A 19,436-nucleotide genomic window follows, 5' to 3' on the forward strand; every position below is an offset into this window, starting at 1 on the left:
AGATTTAGATAGGATTTACATAGAGGTGACGTACTGGTTTGGTGGGTAGAGGACAGGGATAGAGTTAATGAAGGCAGAGGAAGCTGTTTTACAGGACCGGCTATCTCCAGGAGAGCTGGGTGGCTCCTGGAAGTGCCATCCTCTCTCCTGGTGCAGCCAGGCAGCAGAGGAGCTCCCATGCACAGCAGCGTCTGGCTGGAGCCAGATTCCTTTGCCAGCCCCATTCGTTGAGCAGTAAGAGGCAGAGCCGATACAAACCTCCCTCCTTAGGTAGCCTGCGATCCTCCGTGAGCAAGAAAATTACGAGGAGGAGCTGGCCAGGCAGAGGAAACAGAACATGAAAGAATAATATAGAGAATGGGAGGAGAGGAAAAGGCCTCCCCACAAAAAAAAAGATTAAAACAAAAAAAAGGGTACGTAGAGGATGTGATAGCACCTCCTTTCATCACGCTATGGTAGAGCGGCCAAGTGTGTGCCCCTCTGCCAGCCCTTCCCAGCAAGGGATTTCAGCAAACAGAGAAGCTGTGAGACTGTAACCACTGATCTAAGGGCTACAGACCAGTTGCTTATGCATTATTGTGTATGTTGTATTTCCTCTGGTGTTCTCCTCCTGCTGCCACTTTTAATCCAGATTTTAAATGCTCAGTTGAGTGAGGAAGCGCCTTCCCGTGTTCCCCGAGAGGCAGTTCCTTGGGTAATCCGAGCTTGCTGAGTCGCAGCGCTATCCCAAGGATTTCTCCTGCAACGATATTCACAAACTAAGGCCATAAGCAAATACACTGCAATTATTCCACATGTCTAGGCTAGAGGATCAGATACAGGAAGTGGGAAGGATTCAAGAATATGAACTTTGCTAAAATATCCAAATGTAGGGGTGCTTCAAAATTTGGCAAATAGGGACGTTATAATGTAAATAGATGGTCTTATTTGCCAAGCTGTAATATATGTCTGTTCTGTTTGTAAAATAGTTACGGTGCGGTTACTGCAATCGCTTTTATATTGCAGTCATTAATGTTAACTGTTCAAATTGCATGTCTGGTTCAGAGTTGTAAATGAGAGTCGTCAAGTGCTGCAAGAGCCAGACTTTGCTCAGTCTCTTCTGAGAGATCCCAATACTCCCATCATCCGAAAGTCAAGAGGCACTTCGACCCAGGGCACCTCGACTCACGCCTCCTCTACCCAGCTGGCAATGATGGACGACCAAAGGAGCAAGGCAGGCAGCGTCCACAGCAAAGTGAGCAGCTACCATGGCAGCCTGCACCGATCGCGTGACGGCCGGTATGTTTCTTCTCTTCAAAATCTTGTGGAAAATTGGACAAGCCTCTGCTAGCCGGACGTTTGGCCATCATGTTGCTAAAACTAGAAGTTCTGCTAATATTTACTTGCTCTGATTGCATCTCTTCTCCCTGTTAGTGTCTGGACTGGAAAGAGAAAAAAATACCCTGGTATTTTCAGAGTCTACACTAGTCTTCATGAATTACACGGCGTGAATGTGTTCGGTGCTGGTTTTCCTGCAAAGGCAGTGTGATCTGTGTTACATCATCTCAGTGCATGGGAAAACAGATCTGATCTAAAGTCAGCTCAGTATTTTTATGGCTGGTTTTGTCTGTGTGTAAATTGATTTTGTTTCTGTAAATAGTCCTAGCCCTGCTGAAGTAAACAGTAATAAAAGTTACCCACTCTAACTTGAGGTGTAGTTAAGGTTTATAACATAATTTATTGTCAAGTATTTTACTCACCTAATTATCAATACTATACATAGCGCTGTAGTAAGAACCAAGCTGCATAAGGAGTTGAAACAATTTGCCTGGGGCTGTATAAGCTGAATGACTGAGCTAAACAGAGAACGACTTTTTTCACAAAAGCAGAGGGTTTGTGTGCATGCGTGTGCACATGCACCGAGAATTATTTACATTCTTTCATGACTGGCGGTAACAATAGTAATAATTGTCCTCTATTTTTATAAATTAGGTACACTCCCTGCAGCTACAGAGGCGTAGAAGAAAGACTACCTCACGGCAGCATGTCACGACTGACTGATCATTCCAGGCACAGCAGTTCTCATCGGCTTAATGAACAGTCACGTCACAGCAGCATCAGGGATCTCAGCGGCAACCCAATGACACACATCACGCACGGGACCAGCATGAACCGCGTTATCGAAGAGGATGGCACCAGCGCTTGAGCCGCTTTTGTTGGAAAGGAGTAGCTGATGTGGTTGCACGGCTCGCGGTCCCTTCCTCAGTGATGTGATAATGCTCAGTATTATCATGCCTCTCATCGGGTGCTGATTTTGTGCATCAGGAAGCCAAGACTGGCTTCTTCGTGTTGAAGCCAGCGTTCTTGTACTTGCGTCAGAGCTAGTGTTCAGCAATCTTGAATTATTGAGTAAAAAGCTGGTTGCCTCATTTGACCCTATCTGTAGGTAATTATTTATTCGATAACTGTTACTCATCAGACACCATTGCTGAATTTCTTATTCTTTGTTGAAAAAAATCTCCCCCTCCCTCCGATGGCTCTGCATGTCGGTAGGTGTTACCCTCGAAACTCACTGGCAGGGTCACGCTGAGATTTTTTCTTGTAAGGCATAAGGGAACTCTTGAACATTGAAGGAATTCCTCTGTGCACCTCTCTGATTAGATAACAAACTGATACAGGTTTTCATCAAACGCAGGGGGAGGGGACACATATTAAATGCTGTATAAAGGACATCTGTGCGAGTCGGCAGGCGTTTTTAATGATTACACTGGAAATGCAACACAGGAATGAGCGTTTTGGAGAAGGAGAGGAAACTCCGCTGATGATCACCAGCTCTTACCAGAGCTGTTCAGGCTCAGTTGTTGGGATGGGGTGGGAGGGTGGGGGGAAGAGAGAGGCAGGGAAGAGTGATTTTTTTATAACTTGTATTGTCCTTGCTTTTTTACAAAAGACTATTTAAATTTTCTACTTGTTTACAATTTATGTAGGAAGAGATCAATTTTAAAACCAGTTATCTAGATAATATTCAGCCACTTATTTTTTAGATTAATGTACAAAAGCTGAGATTGCCTGTTCCTGATCTATTTAAAAAATAATAATAGAAAAGCTGAATTTGTTGCCCAAACTGGAATGTACAGCCTTTTCCGTACAAACAGAAGAAAGCCTGTTTACAAACCCCATAGCCTGGGCGAGGAAGGCTGAGGCCAAAACGGACAGGAGGAGTTTAATCAGGGATAGCCCACCTTCCTTGCGATATCATGGCTGGGTTTTGGGAGGATTCTCTTTGTGCTGAGCGAGCGGGGAGCAAGAATTTAGAAATGGGTGGGAGAAATCGAGGCAGGAGCTGCCCCGCAGGTGGGAAAAGGGCGGGATGCAGCAGCCAGAAACCTGCTGCATGGCTGTCTTGAGGAGGAGGAGACAGGTATCCACCGTAAATCGTTGGCTCCTTCCCAACCGGGGAGCTTGCATTACTGGTCAACCTCTACTGTAGGTTATTTTCTTTTCATTCCCTGCTACAGATTCGCGGTAGAGGATTCTCAGTTTGGGCTTTTTTGTGTGTAAATAGTCTGTTGGGGTACAGCAAGTCTTCGCTGACACTGCAGGCAAAAGTCGAGGCATGTCTTGGATGGTGCAGTAGATCTTCGGAAGCATCTACTGTAAGATTTGTTCAGCATGAGGAAACACTGATTGCATTTAAACCTACCTCAGTAATTACTACAGATCATTGCTGGGAAATGAATACTTATTTTTTCATTGTCCTTACATAATTCCCTTTTTGACCTGTTCGAGGCATGTTGAAAAGCCTTTGTACATGCTTAGATGGCACAACCTCAAGGGCAGGAATAGGGCAACAACCCGTGGTGCGTACTTCAGAGGCTTTCGCGAACAGCAGAAACAGAGCTGCGCTACAATTATTCAATTTAATTGTAGCTGATGACACAACAGCAAAGCACGTAACCGTGCGCTCTTTGAAATCAAAGGTTGCCCTGGGAGTCACCATGTCTTAGAAATATATTTACTGTAAATTGTCTTTCTTGCTTCCACCAGGCTTTTGCTCCAAAGGAGAAGCACAAACCAAACCCAACGTGGAATAACAAAGCTTAGCAACAATGCCGCGCTCTCTTTATTGTGAATCCAGGGAGGGAGGTTGCTGCACCGGCCACCCCGGGGCAGAGCAGACTCTCTGCTTTGCCCGTTTGCTCAGCAAACAGCCCCGGGGGACGTCTGCAGGGATAACTGTCCAGATACGCTAGATCACCTCTTTCAAAGCAGATGGGCATGAAGAGTCCTTTGAGTGACTTAAACTGGCAAAACGACAATTCCCTGTAAGCCACAAAGGTGGAACCTTTTTTTATTTTCAGATTCAGCTTCTACTAAATAACTTGCTGCTTCAAAGGGATGACAGTTTGGGGAATCTGGATCTGCAGAAGGAGCCAGGTAGCTGAGTTTTCCTAAACACTGTAGCTGAACTAAATAAGCTCAAGTGTTTATGTTGATCTTCTTGGCTCAATTTCCAGTATTTTTTTTTTTTTTTTAAATTGTAGCAATGCTTTGACTTGTTTAGAGTCAGGGAGGGGAATGATGATGGAGGTTTAAAACACATCCTGCTTGAAATTTTATTAGTTGTTGAGGTTTAGTCCCTGTGTTGTTCCGAGATGGGAACATCTAAGCTGCTCCTTGCTCACGTGTCCTGTATGCGAGGGACAGACTCCTGTCACCCCAGAGAGGTGATTAAAATGTAAAACTTGAGTTCTGGCTGGGTTTTTTGCCCTCCCTACCCCTGTAATCCCAAACCCTCCCTTTTATCTTCAACACCTGAATTAGCATGCCACGCTCTTATTTCTGCAAAGCATTCCTTCCCGGGATTTCAAAGCCCTTTACCAATGGCTGTTTCAGGTTTCACGTGTAAGATTATTGCCCCAGCCCTGGTGCAGTTCCCCGTCCGGGGCACTCGCAGGGCTTCAGCTCCCAGAGCATCGTGCCTGGGGGCCCTGAAATGTGTCTGAGGTTGAATGCAGCCCAGCCGCCGTCTCTGGCAGGGGTACCTAGGCGTGTTTTTGGGGTGATTTCCTATCTGGCACCCCCTGCTAACTGGTGAGAGCTCCAGCCCAGGCGCCTGGTTTCTGGGACTGGTGCTAATCTTTAAGTTCCCACAGAGCTTAAACCCCTGCCCAGGACAGCAGTTCTGCGGTTGCTTCGGGCTTGTGCTGATCTAACGTGCCCGTAGCTGAACACGCGTTCCTCGGGATTTAACAGCAGCACTTTGTCCCTTTCCAGCAGATGCATGCCGCTAAAAGCTTAACCCTCTCTCCTTTGAAGCAGGCAGAGAAGTTGTACATAGCCCAGTTTCTCCAGCTCGTCCCAACGGCAGGTTAACGTATCTCCATCCTACGCATATGGTGACTGAAGCCCCGAAATACTGCTTTGCAAGATCGCAATATCAAAGCTTCCTATAAAATCCACAGCTTCTTATTCCCATTATTCCCGGGGACCTGAATCTCCCGTTTTATCCCATTGTGAACACATCCCCCCCTTGGCAGGGAGCAATGTGGCACAGCGTGCTTTGCTCCGAGACCTTCGCTGCCCCGTCCAGGCAAAGCAGGAGGTGGCTGGGGGCCGGCGAGCGCTCGGCTGCAGCTGGTGAACGCAGACGTCGGCCCGATTGCCACTGACAATAGATTACCCCCAGTTGGTGATCTTCCTTCTTTCTTAATCCCTTCGTTGCTCTCGTCATTCATTGAAATATCGCGAATGAGAGATGCGAGCGTGTTGCATGGAAAAGGCTGTCTCGGGACCACGCGCCGCTGCCCTCCCGTTGCATCGGTAGCGCTCGTCTTTTTAAAGCGTAAAAAATCCAACAGCAGGAAAAAGCCACAGTTAATTGTAAATTTATTTGTCCGCTCTCAAGTGCTCTCCCTTTTCTTAGTGCTTAGACCTAAACTTTGCTACAACTTTGCTGTAGATAGAAGCTGTACCCGGGGTCGGTGGTGAGCTCGGGGCTGCACTGGGTGGCTCCGGCTGAAATCCAGCCGCAGCCAAATCCAACGCTGCTGCCAAGTTGTTCCAGCAAGGAGGGGAGGGAAAACCCCTCGGGAAGGGCCTGGGGAGACCACAGGAAGAGCCGTGCGAGTTGGGGTCAGCCCTTAGAGCGATGCCCACCCTTCCAGGGGAGCCGACCCCGCAGCCCAGCTCTGGGGGGGGCTGAGGACCCCCCAAAAAGACAGTGGCAGGGAGCGAGCAGCCCCAGCTGTGCTGTGAAACCGGGGTGCAGAGCGGAGCAGCCCCTGCACGGGAGACATCCCCAGGTTCATCTTGAACAGCAGAATGTCGAATTGAATGTGAAATTTCACTCCTATCGCAATGTACTTAGTTTATAACCGGATCAGGATTTATTTTCACCCGAGGCGGGATGTTTTACATGGTTTTTGCCTGTCGCGAACGGCCGTCGGGTCCGTGCGCTGGGGAACTGGGTGCATGTAACGGCGCTGCCACCTCTTCCAGCGCTTTCCCTTGACGCGCTCGTGTTGGTATTGTAATTTCATCCATTTCTGAATGAGAGAGGAAGAAGCTTTCGTGTTCGTGAGACCTGTACGTAGAGGGTGCACGTGGCTTTAGCATGGGGTAGTACCTGACCGTAGCTGACTTGACTTGCACTCAGCTCTTGGTAGACTTGTTTACAGTAGTCCAGTGTCAGTTTTGTAATGTTTAATTTTTAGCACTTTAACTGTGAGTGTACAAACTGATTATATTGTAGTAGGTGTACATTTTCATTTTAGACATTTAAAAGTTTTTAATAAAACAATGGAAAAATCGCAGTCTCTTTGTCAACAAACTTTCACGCCCCCTCCGATGTGCGTAGCTACACTCCCCCCTTTAAAAACCCAGTTCAGAGGCAGCTCAGATTTAAATATTAAGGTTTACTCTGCCTAGCGGCACTCTGAATTTGAAGAAAGACTTTCTAGACTTAATCTTTCCCTAACAGCGGTACTCCTGGACGCCAGGCACCCTTCCAGCAAGAACAAAGCTCTCCGCAGACTTCGGGCTCTGGTTTGTCCCACCCTTTTATGAGCAACAGACCGCTCAAACCACCGGCATTTCGCGAGCAAAGAGATGAGCGAGCTAACGAATGGCGGCCGGGTTTGGGAGCAGCAATACTAGGGCTGTTTGGGGGTTTGTGCTGGGTTTTTTTATTGCCGAATCAAACCAGAGAACAGGATGACTTATTTTTTTTTTAAGTAGCTGTCTGGCATTTGGGCGGATATGTGGTTATTTCAGTTTGGGAAGCCGTATGCTCCGAGTCTCGCATGGCTGGTGATAAAATAACTAGTTTTAATAATCACAGATGGTGCTGTTTTAGCACACGGTGCTGTTTTGGGTCTCGTTAAGATACATAAGTCAGTTCAGGGATGAAACTTTAGGAGCTGCTGGTTAAGACACCGGTCCTGCGGGGCCACGTGGAGATGTGAAATCAGCCCTTGTGTGCATGCAGCCCTGCACAGCATCCTCGGCAGAGCGGCTCTGTCCCGAAACATCAGCCTCCCGGGGGATGCTGCAACTGCAGCTCCCGAAGAGCCCCTCGGAGCGGTGGCAGCCGGCTACGGAAAACTCCTTCCAGGGAAGAAAAACCAAGGTAGGGCTGTGGCTACCGCACGCTGGGGACTCACAGAGCTGGTTGGGGATGCTCAAAAGGCAGCTGCCCGCCCTGCCGTAAGGACCTGCACCGCGGCAGGGAGGGCAGAAGGGACAATATCCCTTTGCCTCCGTCTTCCCTGAGTTTAAACTGTCGCTGTTCTGGTTTGTGAGCGTGCCGGCTCCGAAGTGAGCAGCTGAAGAAATGATCCACCTCGGTCTGCCGGGGCAGCCGGGGGGATTTCTCGCTACAGCTAAAACCATCAGGGATGGGGAATTGGAGCTCACGTGATTTCTCTCTCTGCTTTTGCGCTGCATTAGCAGGTCCCAAAGGGGTTAATGTAGGGGACGAGGGGTTGGGGTGGAGATCAGAGTCATCTGGAGCGGGCTTAGCCCTCGGGATGCGTGGAAGCAAAGTTTAAAGGTGGTTTTAATGACCTGCAGGCGAGGACAACCACGAGCATGAAATTAGAAAGAGCAGCTGGGAGAGGGGACAGGCCAGAGCTGGAGGCAGAGGCAGCCCAGACCCCCGTTCTGCCCTGGGCTGAGATTAAGGGCAGCGAATTTTAGTCGCTGTCGTGTTCCTGATGCGCCTTAACACCCTGTTTGCTGGTTTGGGTCCAGCTTTGCCCCTCAGCCCTGCCGACTCGTGCCCCTCCTTGCGATTTCTTCATCAGTTTGAAGGCAGAAGAGCATCTGGCCATGCACAAAGCCTAAAGAAATTAAAATTTCCAAGAAATCCTCGATAACAAAAGACTGAAATGAAATGGGTGGAAATAGAAGGATCTTTCAAAAAAAGTAATTTTCTTTAGGCGTTATCGCCAGCTCAGTACAGCTCCCGCGCAGCAGGACAAAACCGCCGACCCTTTAGCGTGACCGTGTGCTGGGATCCACGTTTCAAACGTGCTTCGCTACCGGTCTGACTGGTTTTTATGATAATACTTGCAGTGCGTTTGATTGATATTCAGTCTCCGGTTTCGGTGCCTGCGCGCGTTCACCGCCTGTTCCCAGCACCCACATCCCGCTCCCGTGGTCCCACCGGCATCTCCTGCTCCTCCTCTATCCCACGGGGACATCTCCGAGGGCTTCAGCTCAGCATGGGGAAAAGCCACTTTCTCCTCGCCCATCTCTTTGCTTTTGAGTTTTATTAAATCCCACCTGACATCAGGACCCTTTGCTTCACGCCCCTGTTTATCCCATCGCCTCCGCAACTCCCCCTGCAGCGCTTTGATGCATTTTGAAGCGACTTACTTACCTCTGCATCGCGGCTGGCTTGAAAAAGTTTCCTGGGTGGTCGGAATGTCTCCTGAGGGATGAGGGGGCTGCTCCATGGGTTCTCCGCAAGTTGGAGGTATCACGACACCTGAAATGGTGGGAAAGCTGAGGAAGGACGGATCTGCAGTGCCAAATCACTGCCAGCCTCATCCCAAGCTGCTGTGATGTAACATTTATAACATTTTAATACAATTTATAACAATGATAACATTTATAATATTTTAATATAATATGTAAATATAAAAATACTAAAAATATATTTCAAAACATATAAAACGTAATAAATATGAGCGAAAAATGATCACATCACACAGACCTATATGCCAATATATCCATATATCCAACATATACAATAATCACACAGAGACCAAAGCCAGCACCCAGCAGGGACTCACATCCTTGCAGCTAAGCCACTGCATCTGCCTCGTGCAAGGCACAGAGGTTACGTTTGGGTGCTTTAATTCTTCATTTCCACGTTTGTCCCTGATTTTTTATTTTTTAGGGTTTGGGGTTTGGTCACTATATTGTCCTTTGGGGGTTATGTTCGTTTAATCAGAAAAATGATAATGGTTTCACCCTCCTCAGCTGCCAGCTCCCAAAGCAAGGGCTACAGGCACAGGTGAGAAGAGCAGCTGATGTGGGTTTTTTTATTTCACATCGATCTGCACAAGCAACATGAGGAAGAGGAAGGTGCGGGTCTCCTGTCCCGTGCCTGTCAGTCTCCTTGTGGCTTTGCGGCCCTGCCAGAAACAAGGGGATTCAGATACATTTTTGGGTCTCAGAGCTTTAGATACGGACTTTATTTCTTACTGTTTTGCCTTGGGATCTACAAAACAACCTTTGTTTTCTTTCTTTTAAATCTGTCTTGTTTGGCGTAGACGTATCCTCCGCCGCTTCTTGTGCTTGTTGGCCCAGCGCTGGCGCGGAGGGTTCCTGCCTTTAGGAGAATGTGCTGAAAAAATCCCCTAAGGCCCTGAATTGCAACATAATCCAGCTACAAATCCCACCTGGAATCTGTCAGCAGCGACGAGCCCCGACATACCTCCGCCGAGCTCCCGCGACGCCTTCAAAGCCCTCTGATCTCCTCCGTGGAAACGCTGCCGTCAGATAAGGCTCAGCCCCTGCCAAAAGACACGAAACATCTGCTTGGCTGCAGAAAGTGGGGTTAGACAAAAGTTAACCTTGCTCCTAATTTTTAACTTTTTGGGGGGAACTGGCTCTCCTTGTGCTGATTCTCCCTTGCATGGGGGGGTTTGGGGCTTTCACGGCAGTCCCCGAACCCTGAGGACGAGGTGCTGCCAAGCCCTTGGGGACGGTGGCTTGGATGTACGGAGGGAGCGGGGCCAGCCATGTGCCAGCTCATGGAAGAGCAATAAAATGTGGGATTAACCAAGTATTTGGACCCCATCAAAACCAAGAAGCCATCTTTATATTTCAAATCTTTTTTTCCACTTGAAAAGTTTCTCCCTAAATGCAGTTTTGAAGCACCTGGTTGCCTAGAAAAGCTCCTGGAGCTCCCTTGGGGGACCCGAACTTGGCGGCAGCCCCACAAAATGTGAGCCCCCAGCGCTGCTTGGGCACGGCTCAGCAGGTGAAGGGTTAACGCTGGTCTTTGGGGGCCTTTAACTGTAAGCAAAATCCCTGAATCCTGCCAAATCTCGTTAGTCCACGAGCAGGGTGAAGAGCAACAACGCTAATTGGAGTGACAGCTTCGTCACGGCAGCCATCGGAGCTGCGATAAATTAGCAGCGGCGCAATAAGGAGGTGCTGAGCTTTCCTGCCGTTAACAGGTGCTGGGTCACCCCCAGCCCCCCCCAAAACCCCGACCCCCCCCCCCGTCACTTGGTGTGAGTGACCTCTCGGCCTGTCCCTGGGTGCATTTCTCCCTCCAGCTGCCGGGAAGGGATTTTGATCCGTCTGGGAACTGTAGCAGCAACCTGTGTCCCCAGGGCCGTGATGGGGTACGGGGCCCCCCATCCCGCACCCCGGCATCTTGGGGGGACACTCAGCAGGGATGGGAGGTGCTGCAGACTGTGTGATTAGGGGCATTGAGATAAATCGGGGGAGAAAACACGGAGCTGCCCCCGCCCCAGACCCTCTGGGGCTTTGCGTTAATCAAATTAGTTGGATCAGGGATGGTACGGGAGCAGGCAAAGAGCTGCACCATCCTGCAAGCTCGTGTGCCCGATACTGGGGCTGAGGCTGGGCTCGACCTGGCTCCCGGCATCCGGTGAGCCCCTGTCCCCATCTTCCCACTGTAAGCAGAGCTCGTTGTAAAATATTTGTCGTTCCCCCCCCTCCCCCCATGTCCTGTTTCCTCAAGCACAAACCATCCTTAAAAGCCTTTCCTCCCTCCTGGGACAGTGGGAAAATGGAAGCCTCGTAAAAGAGCTCTTGGAGCAACCTTGGGATACTCGCAGGTATGGAGGGAACCTCACGGGGATGGAGGGATGCTCCTGGGGAGGAACGGATGCTCGTGGGATGGAAGGATGCTCCCAGGGAGGGAGAGATGGATGCTCATGAGGAGGGATGCTTGTGGGAAGAAATTGATGCTTGTGGGGATGGAGGTTGGCTCACAAGGAGGGAGGGATGCTCGTGGGGAAGGAGGGATGCTCCTGGGGGTGGCTGCTCATGGCAAGGAGAGTGGGACCTTGAGACAGCTTGAGATCTTGCCTGCTTGGAGTGAAGACAACGAGCCCGGACTCGCAAAGCTGTTGAGGGGTGTAAACAGCTTTGTAGGACCAAACTGGGCAGGTTTCGGGAGGATGTTATGGGAGAAGCCGTGATGTTACTCCTGTGCAAGGTCCTGAGCACCGGCGATGTCCCACACCATCCCTCGGTTGCCTGTTGCTCGGAGTGGTTTGGCAGGACCCACCGTGGCCTTTCCACCCAAAGCCCAGGGCAGAACCCCCTTCTTTGCCCTGGAAAAGGAAAAACCCCAGGGAAATGCGAGGTCTGCTCCCGGCGAGGCTGAGCACTGGGCCGAGCAGTGTCCGGCCCGGCTTCTCCACTGGGTGTGGGGAGCCCACAGGGAAACCCTTGGGATCAGGAGGGCTGCAAGGAATCATTCCCCAAAAAACCAGCATCCCCAGAGGCCAGCTGGGATTTTTGATGCAATAGTGCCACCCTGTGCGCCGTGCGAGTCCCGGGCTGCGGTGACAAGCTGTAACGGTGGCCCAAGTGGCCTTGGCTGGGACACAGATGGGTGACAGGCAGGATGGGGTCCCCACCACCACAGCGGAGTGGTGGCACTGGGGATCAAAACACCCGGGAGTGGGAGACACGGCCACGGGCACGGCAGCAGCGGGGAAGGGGTGACGGCTGTGTCCCCACGGGAATCACTCCATCCTGTTGCATTTGGGATCCTGCAGATGCCAAAAATGTCTGTGGTTTGTAGGGACACCACAAAAGCCAGAGAAACATGAAATATGCAGAAATCACATCAAACTCGGTGGTTTCTCAAGTTGCAAAAGGGAGTTTCATGCTGTTTTATGCTCTTTATCTTTGCTGGTGGCCTGTGCTGGTGAGCAGCTCCTGGACCACGCAGTCACCTTCTCTGCTCCGTGTCCTGCCCTGGAGGGAGATGGCAGGGGGAACACGGGAATATCCCATCTCTGACCCTGCGAGGGGAGTCCCGTGTCCCCGGCCCTTCCCTGAGCCCCGGGAAGGGCCAGCATCACCAGGGAGAAACCTCAGGGATGTTTGGAATAATTTGCGTGGCCTATGGGAGGGTTGGGGAGGAAGCAATTATTTTCTGCATGTATAGAGGGATGCTTAAGGCGGCGGCAACGCATCCTGAAATCCCCCTGCCAGACGAGCTACAGCCGCGAGGATGGATGAGTGACGGGAGTCTCTGCAACACCCCAGGGAACCCAGACACCCCGACGGGTGTCTCCCCGACAGCCCAGGCACCTGAGGGTGCCTCCCAGTGCAGCTCAGCTCGTGTGAGATGAGCACCCAGGAAGAGGGAGCGGAGCGATGTCCCTGGTTTCAGCTCCCCAAAATTTCTTGCCGCAGGGGATTTCCCACATATCCCAGAAACTGTTTCAGGGCATCAAACAGGGACGAGAAGCTTTCGGGACAGGACCCCTCTTCCCCTGAGCATTTTTAGGGTCAGGCTTTGCTATTTCAGTAACCCCCAAGCGTGCACACACCCAAGGGCACATGTGCAAATACATGAGCATAGCCACACACCCTGTATGGTCCAATCAAAGCTGTTGGGAGGGCACCCCCCATCCTATAGGGTCCATATGGGATCACCATGCCCCTAAGGCTGGTGGAGGGATTTGTTGGACATATGGCTGGAAGGAACGAGATGCCCCCCCCGCCCTGGGCTGTGCAAATAAGCAGAGAGCAGCGTTTGCATGCTGCCGAATTAATGGGGGGGAGACGGTTTTGCAACTGATCGCTGGCATGACGCACGCCCCCAGCGAGGTTTAGGATGCAGCCACCTCCCTCCGCTCGGATCAGAAGGGCTAATCCTCTGGGAATAATAGACGTAAGCCTCTTAGCTGGCCATGCTGTCAATGCCTGTTGCTGATGAGCTGATTAAAATCAAATGGAAAAGATTAAACTCACCCCCTCCAGGTACCCCAGGAGCCACCCCTGCAGCAGGCAATGGAGAAGAGATGCTCCTTGGTGGGCTCGGTGGCTTCGCTCTGCCCTGTCCGTCTGTCCATCGTGGGTCTGCCCAGACCGGGGTGCTCCATAGCCAGGAGGGACGTTTCAAGCCTTCGTAATCTCCACAAATCCCCTCCCTGTGCTGCACCGGGAGGTCCCAGCAGCAACTGGCCCCTTTGAAGATGCTGGATTATCCGTGTCCAAGCCGCCACCTAGAGATGGAGGATACGGTGCCAGAAAAATCAGGTACAGGCAAAATTTCGCAAAAGGGACCCCCCTGCCCCAGTCCTTGGTCAGCCCCAGGGAACATCCCCAATGTTTTATTTTATTTAAGCAGTTCTGTGAAACAGCCATCATCGCTCCAGACACGAGACTTGGCAAACACACCATGCCCAGCAGAAAAACATGGGATTCCCTTGGATTGAGAAATTTCTGCAGCCCCCCGCCCAGAATTTGGCCAAGTGCTGCTTGGGAAGAGGACCCCACTCTCCCCAGAGTCACATGCCTGCTCCTGGGAAGCAACAGGAGTGTGTGGAAAGACCTTAGGCGAACAGAGACGACGGGATGGGGAATTTGGTTAAAAAAAGGCTTTTTGAGTCAGAGCAAGTTACTGGTGGGATTTGCAATGTCATTTCACATCTGCAGCAGCCACAGGGTGGCATCGGAAAGCCTGGTCCTACCTGCGAGGCTGCCCATGGTCACTCAGCGGCTCTTGCCCTGGTAAAGAAGAGAGACAAAGCTGGAGCTCAAGCTGCACACACATCTGCTTGCTTGTGCCTCTGGTTTTCCACCGATTCCTTCAGTAAATCTCCTCTGTTGTCACTGGTGGCTCTTTTCCAGGTCTTGTCCATGACCTGCAGTTGCTTCTGCTGTCAGAAGAAAACAGGTATTATATTAGTGGAGCCCACTGCAAGTTGGAAATGTGGAACAAAGCATGTGGGGTCTCCTGTTGACCTCCTTTCAGAGCGGTATTTGGGATTTAGCCCCATTTTTGGGGCGATCCCACCCTGGCTGGGTGCAGAGTGCCACTCTGCTGCAGTCATCGCTCCTGTGGGATCCCTTTTCTTCAGGGTTTTACTCAATTATTGGTTGGCCTTTAAGTAGTATCCCACCGCTGGGCTCAGCAGAGCAAACAAAGCTCCTCCAAGCAGTGACCCAGAGAGGTGACATCTACTGCAAGCCACAAAGTCTCGTTAATATTTAGTCAATCCTTCTCCAGAGCTGCATTAATTACCCACCTGAGCTGCATTAATTACCTGTCCCAGCAGCCCAGGCAGAGAGGAGATGCCTGCAGGGAAAAGCAGGGCAGAAAGAGTCGGGGCTGCGACTGGGGCTCCGACCGGGGCTCCGACCCAGAGACCCCAGATCCCTCCTGGCCCCACATCCCTCCTGCAACACCCGTGGAGTGTATATAGTGTAGCTAACTATACATTTCTATAGCTGTATGTTATTCCATATGCGTGTCCAATACATAAGCTCTTGCAACAAGGGGAATATTCTGAATTTCACACCTCCAGCCACGAGCCGCACCCCAAAAGCTGATGTACCCCAACATCTGCCCCTTCCTCTCCAAACTGGTGCGTCCCATGTCACTTATTTTCTCAGAGGTGTTTTAAGGCACCATTTTGGGGTGCTTTTGGGATGCCGCCTGGGAGCGGGCAGAGATTTGGGGTGCTGTATGGGAGCGGGCAGAGATTTGGGGTGCTGCATTGGCATGGCAGGGAGTAGCAGCAGTTTCGTGCGAGCCCCCTGCTGCTCCCTGGCCCCCCGCTTTTGTTTGCCCATGAGAAGCCCCCCCTAAATTCCTCGCAGGGGGGGTCAGAGCCCATCACGGGTGTGGTTCAGATAGGTTAATGTACATGGATACATATATATATATATGCCCTTACCACCCCCCCAGGTCCCAGGGACCCCCCCTGTCCCTTCCCACCCGAGGGGACCCCCACGGAGGACCTGCCACCAGAGGGCACCGCGCCCCCATTTTTGGGTCCCGCTTCCCACAATGCAGCGAGCCGGGCCGAGCCGGGCCGGGGGCTCCGCGCCGCTCCGCACGCCGGGCTGCGGCCGCAGGGCGAGCGCGGAGCACGGCGGAGCACCGCGCAGCCCCCGCCGACAGGTAAGCGCTGCCCCCCCCGGCCCTCAGGGCGAGCTCGGCTACTTTGGGGCGTTTATTTGATATTTTATTTCATTTTATTTTAAATTTTCTATTTTTTCTAATTATTTTAATTTTATTTATTTTAATTTTTTATTTATTTTATTTTTTTATTTATTTTAATTTTTAATTTTATTTTATTTTCTAATCCCTCCCCCTGGCACTGGAGGGGTGCCCGGGCTCTGCCGGGGAGCAGCACCATCCCCTCCTGGGATGGGTCCCGGCTAGAGGGGACCCATCACCCACCCACCACCCCCCTTCCCCTCCCCATCCCGGGCTGAGGGTGTCCCCGGGGTGGGGGATTTTCGGTGCTTGCAGGGAGGCAGCATCGGCTCTGGGGTGAGCCCTTGCTGGGCTGGCAGCTGCCTTCTTGGGGGGGGGGGAATTGGGTTTTCACCCAGACCCCCAAAGTTACGGGAAACTTGTGTCTGTGACTCTGGGGTGGCACTGGCTCGTCTCCGGCTCCTCTGGGATGGTGCAATATAAATTAGGCTTAATGTGAAAGCAGCTGTTTAAATAGCAGGCAAGGGTTCCTCTGCCCCTGGTGAAAGTTGCTTTTGAGTTTGGCGATTTGGGCCATGGGGGGATGCGAGGAAAATTGGCTGCTTTGAAAGGGCTTTTGAGCCGCAAGGAGAAATCCCAGCCGGGAGGGAGAGAGGAGGTGAGTGGCCCCCAAAAGTGGAGGAATGGCTTTGGCTTCCCCTTAGGGATCTTAGGAGCCCCGGCATGCCCACCGCTGCTGGTTTAGTGGTACCTCTCCATCATTTGGCTATGGCTGCGTTAACTCCTCGTCCCAGGATGTAAACCAGGAGAGCGTGGGGAGAGCAGAAGGGCTTGGATGAGTCGGGATGCCTCGGTTTCGCTTCCTTGTACGGTTCCCCCTTCGTGTGATGGATTTGGAGGTGCTCGGGACACACCAGCTCCCTCGAATTGTGTTTTGGGTTGGTGGGTTGGTTAAAACCCTCAGTTTTGCACAAAAGCCCCCAGCCACAGCAGCATTAAAGAAATTTTTCTGTGCCAGGGAGGGAAGGTGGACACAGGCTAAAGCAAATAAACTTGTATTTCATCACACTGGGGTTGGGTTTCTTTGTTTTCCACTCTGCTCTGGGCAGTCTGGGCTCCCTACGGCCGCAAATGTTTCCATGTCCAACCTCTACCTTCAAACGCGTCTCAGTGGCCGAGCAAAAAAACTTCTGCTCCTTTCTGCAAACCTCGCTCCCTACGGAGGCTGCTCTGTCCTCTGCCTCCCACGTGCTCTTCCTTTGGGTGTTTTTCCTCTCGGTTGCTGCGCGGAGGGGTTTTGTGGGGTTTCTCCAGCCCCATCCCCACGAAGCAGCTCGGGACCAGGCTGAGAGATGCTGCAGACGTGGAAAGTGTGAGCACGGCTGACCTGACAGCGGCTGTGCGTCAGTCGGGGCTGTGCGCTCTGCCGAGGGATGCGTGCCGGCTTCGTGGCTCGTGCTGCTCAGCTCAGGAGGTAAAGGATGCTGTAAATGAGGGAAGCCAGTGTTATTTTTGTCCCTGGAAGGGGTGTTAAAAAAACCCCAAAAGTGCTGAGATTATTGCTCAGCCTGTCCCCACGGCTGCAGACTTGGCCAGGTCTGGGAGCTGGAGCCCAGATGCAGACCAGCGAGCGCAGGAATGAGCATCTCCAGCGCAGGAGCCGAGGGGTGAGGGGGGCTTCAGGGCTGGAGGTGCCGGTACATATCATTTATATGGGGCTGTAAATGTTCCCAGTTGCCTGTGCGGAAACCTCGAGCAAGGGCTTTCTCCTTGCTGGAAGAGCCTGCGCGGTCCCAGCGACGCAGGATGGGCGCTGTGTATGTGCGGGAGCGGCAGGGTCGAGGCGCAGATGTGCGAGGGGATGCGGTCCCGTGCCATCCGGGAGGATGGCAAAGACCAGGGATGCTGGGGGAAGCGGGGTATTAGTGGGGGAAAAAAAAAAAAAAGATCAAAATTAAATTATGTGTTGTGCCCTGATGTGCTGTTCCAAAATAAATAAGGGGGGATGTGAGCCCGCTGACCCTGTAGCAATGGGCTGGGGGGAGCCTGTGGCTTCTTTGCTGCAATGATGCCAGCACAGAATCTACAGCTGAGACTTAAAATCAATGTAATTCGTTAAATGTATTGTGTCATCTTATAAGAAAGCAGATGAAATGTAGGTGCCAACATCTAAAGTGCACGCAAAATGCTGTTACATCGGGAGAGAGGGAAGATTTTTACACTGTGCAGGTTCCCATCCATTAGTCACAATATTTCTAGCACGCAGAAGGTTGTTTTTTTTTTTTTACCATGTGCGCACTCACATTTCCGTATAAATGAATGCATAGGAAGCAAAATTGGAGGTGACACGAGGGAATGGAGAAACCCAGGTGGGGTTTTCCCCAGCAGGACCCTTTGTTCTCTGAGTGGGACCTCCGGCTTCAGTCCTGATTTCCCAGCATTTGTGGCTGGTGTAGGTGATGCTTTCTTTTCTCCGATACGTTTTTGACTTCTTTATACCAGTCTTCATGCTTTGTGGGGAGGGAGGATGGAAATGTAATCATCCCTGTTGAAAAGTTTGACATTTCGTAGCAGATAAAGCCAAATGTAGACAGTTGCTTTGATTTGGCTTCTTTTTGCTGAGTGTAAAGGGAGACAGGAGGGGATTTAGGCTGGAGGTGGAGAAAGAAGGTGGCACATACGCCCCTTGTGTCACAGTGACATCCAGCTCTGGGTTTTTTTAGCAGAAATACAGCTCTGGAAACAGGCTCTCTCCAACTTTACTCCTGCCCAGAAACTTGAATCAGTTGTATCCAGCAAAAATATGAAGGCGAGGGAACCTCTGCTCCCATGTCACCAACATCGATTTTTGTGGCAGCTGTGATTTGATTACTGAGGATCCCAAAAAGGATTTTGTAGTTGTTGGGTGAGTTGGAATTGAAGGTTCACGGTTGCTTCTTTCATCTCTTCTACTTGTCTGGTCTCCCTTGGGAAGGAGAGAAGGGTTTCCAGTCCCGTGTCAGCATTTGTCGTTTTATCTATAGTTGTTCTCTGATGAGTCCTAGGAGCAGCTGGCTGGAAATGATCAAATAGAAGGTTTTATGATGTGTGTTACCTCGTAGCAGGACCAGGACAGGGTCCTCGTGGCCTTTTGGATGGGAGAGGAGAGGTGGGCACTGGTGGCTGTCGCATGCGGTGGACACAGCTGCTGACTGCTCCCACCCAGGGATGGCTCTTTCTGGATGTGCCATTTCTTTGATTTCTTTCCCAAACATCCACTGGCTTTTCCCAGAGAGGAGGTACTGGGATGTCCAGTTATGACTGGTGCAGAAGGAGATGGTGGCATCATGCCCGGCTGCTCTCTGGGCTGTGTGCCACCTCCCTGCCCTTTTTGTATTCCCTTGGAAAAACTAGAGGGTTTGCCATGGAACGTGGCCTGGAGATGCTTTTTCCTCCAAAATGGGTCTGAACTTGTCCAGTTCTGTTGCAAAATCTTCAGCTGCTTGCCTGGGCCATTCTTTAAAAATAAAGGCACTTAAAAAACTGCTTCCCCTCCCCTCCAAAATAGTGTTGGTATCTGGACTCTGGCAGGGTTGTGTTCCTGATGGTTAGGGGATGGCTCTCTTCTTACTAGTTAATAAGGCAATGTTTATAATAGGAAATGAATAGGAAATGCTTAAATTAATTAATTAAATTAACAGGAAATGCTAAGGACTGTTTGCCTTTCCCTGGGGCTGCCAAGGGGTGATCTCTGCGCGAGCCCTGGCTGGAGGTCGGAGCCGTCGGAGCCTGCGGCAGC

General features: G+C 51.1%; 2 protein-coding genes and 1 long non-coding RNA gene across 4 annotated transcripts in view; 2 read left to right on the forward strand and 1 right to left on the reverse strand.

The window, feature by feature from the left end:
• FZD3 (frizzled class receptor 3) overlaps nt 1-6,794 on the forward strand; it is a 65,470-nt gene extending 58,676 nt beyond the window's left edge. The window contains exons 6-7 of the mRNA XM_052809624.1: nt 1,045-1,278; nt 1,972-6,794. Coding sequence (XP_052665584.1) covers nt 1,045-1,278; nt 1,972-2,185 — 448 coding nt within the window. The 3' untranslated portion in view covers nt 2,186-6,794. The remainder of the gene's footprint in view (nt 1-1,044; nt 1,279-1,971) is intronic.
• A 1,428-nt stretch (nt 6,795-8,222) lies between these two features.
• On the reverse strand, nt 8,223-13,620 carry LOC128151876 (uncharacterized). Its single transcript, XR_008238485.1, has 4 exons — nt 13,462-13,620; nt 9,926-10,004; nt 8,864-9,042; nt 8,223-8,321 (listed from the first exon to the last, which is right to left on the reverse strand). It is a non-coding gene; the product is annotated as an uncharacterized LOC128151876 (long non-coding RNA).
• Nucleotides 13,621-15,550: 1,930 nt separating this feature from the next.
• Nucleotides 15,551-19,436, forward strand: part of EXTL3 (exostosin like glycosyltransferase 3) — a 160,074-nt gene continuing 156,188 nt past the window's right edge. For both annotated transcript variants that reach the window (XM_052809913.1, XM_052809910.1), the window contains exon 1: nt 15,551-15,619. The gene's annotated coding sequence lies outside the window, so the exon portion shown is untranslated. The remainder of the gene's footprint in view (nt 15,620-19,436) is intronic.

The sequence above is a fragment of the Harpia harpyja genome, chromosome 15, assembly GCF_026419915.1.
Source record: "Harpia harpyja isolate bHarHar1 chromosome 15, bHarHar1 primary haplotype, whole genome shotgun sequence".
Lineage (NCBI taxonomy): Eukaryota > Metazoa > Chordata > Aves > Accipitriformes > Accipitridae > Harpia > Harpia harpyja.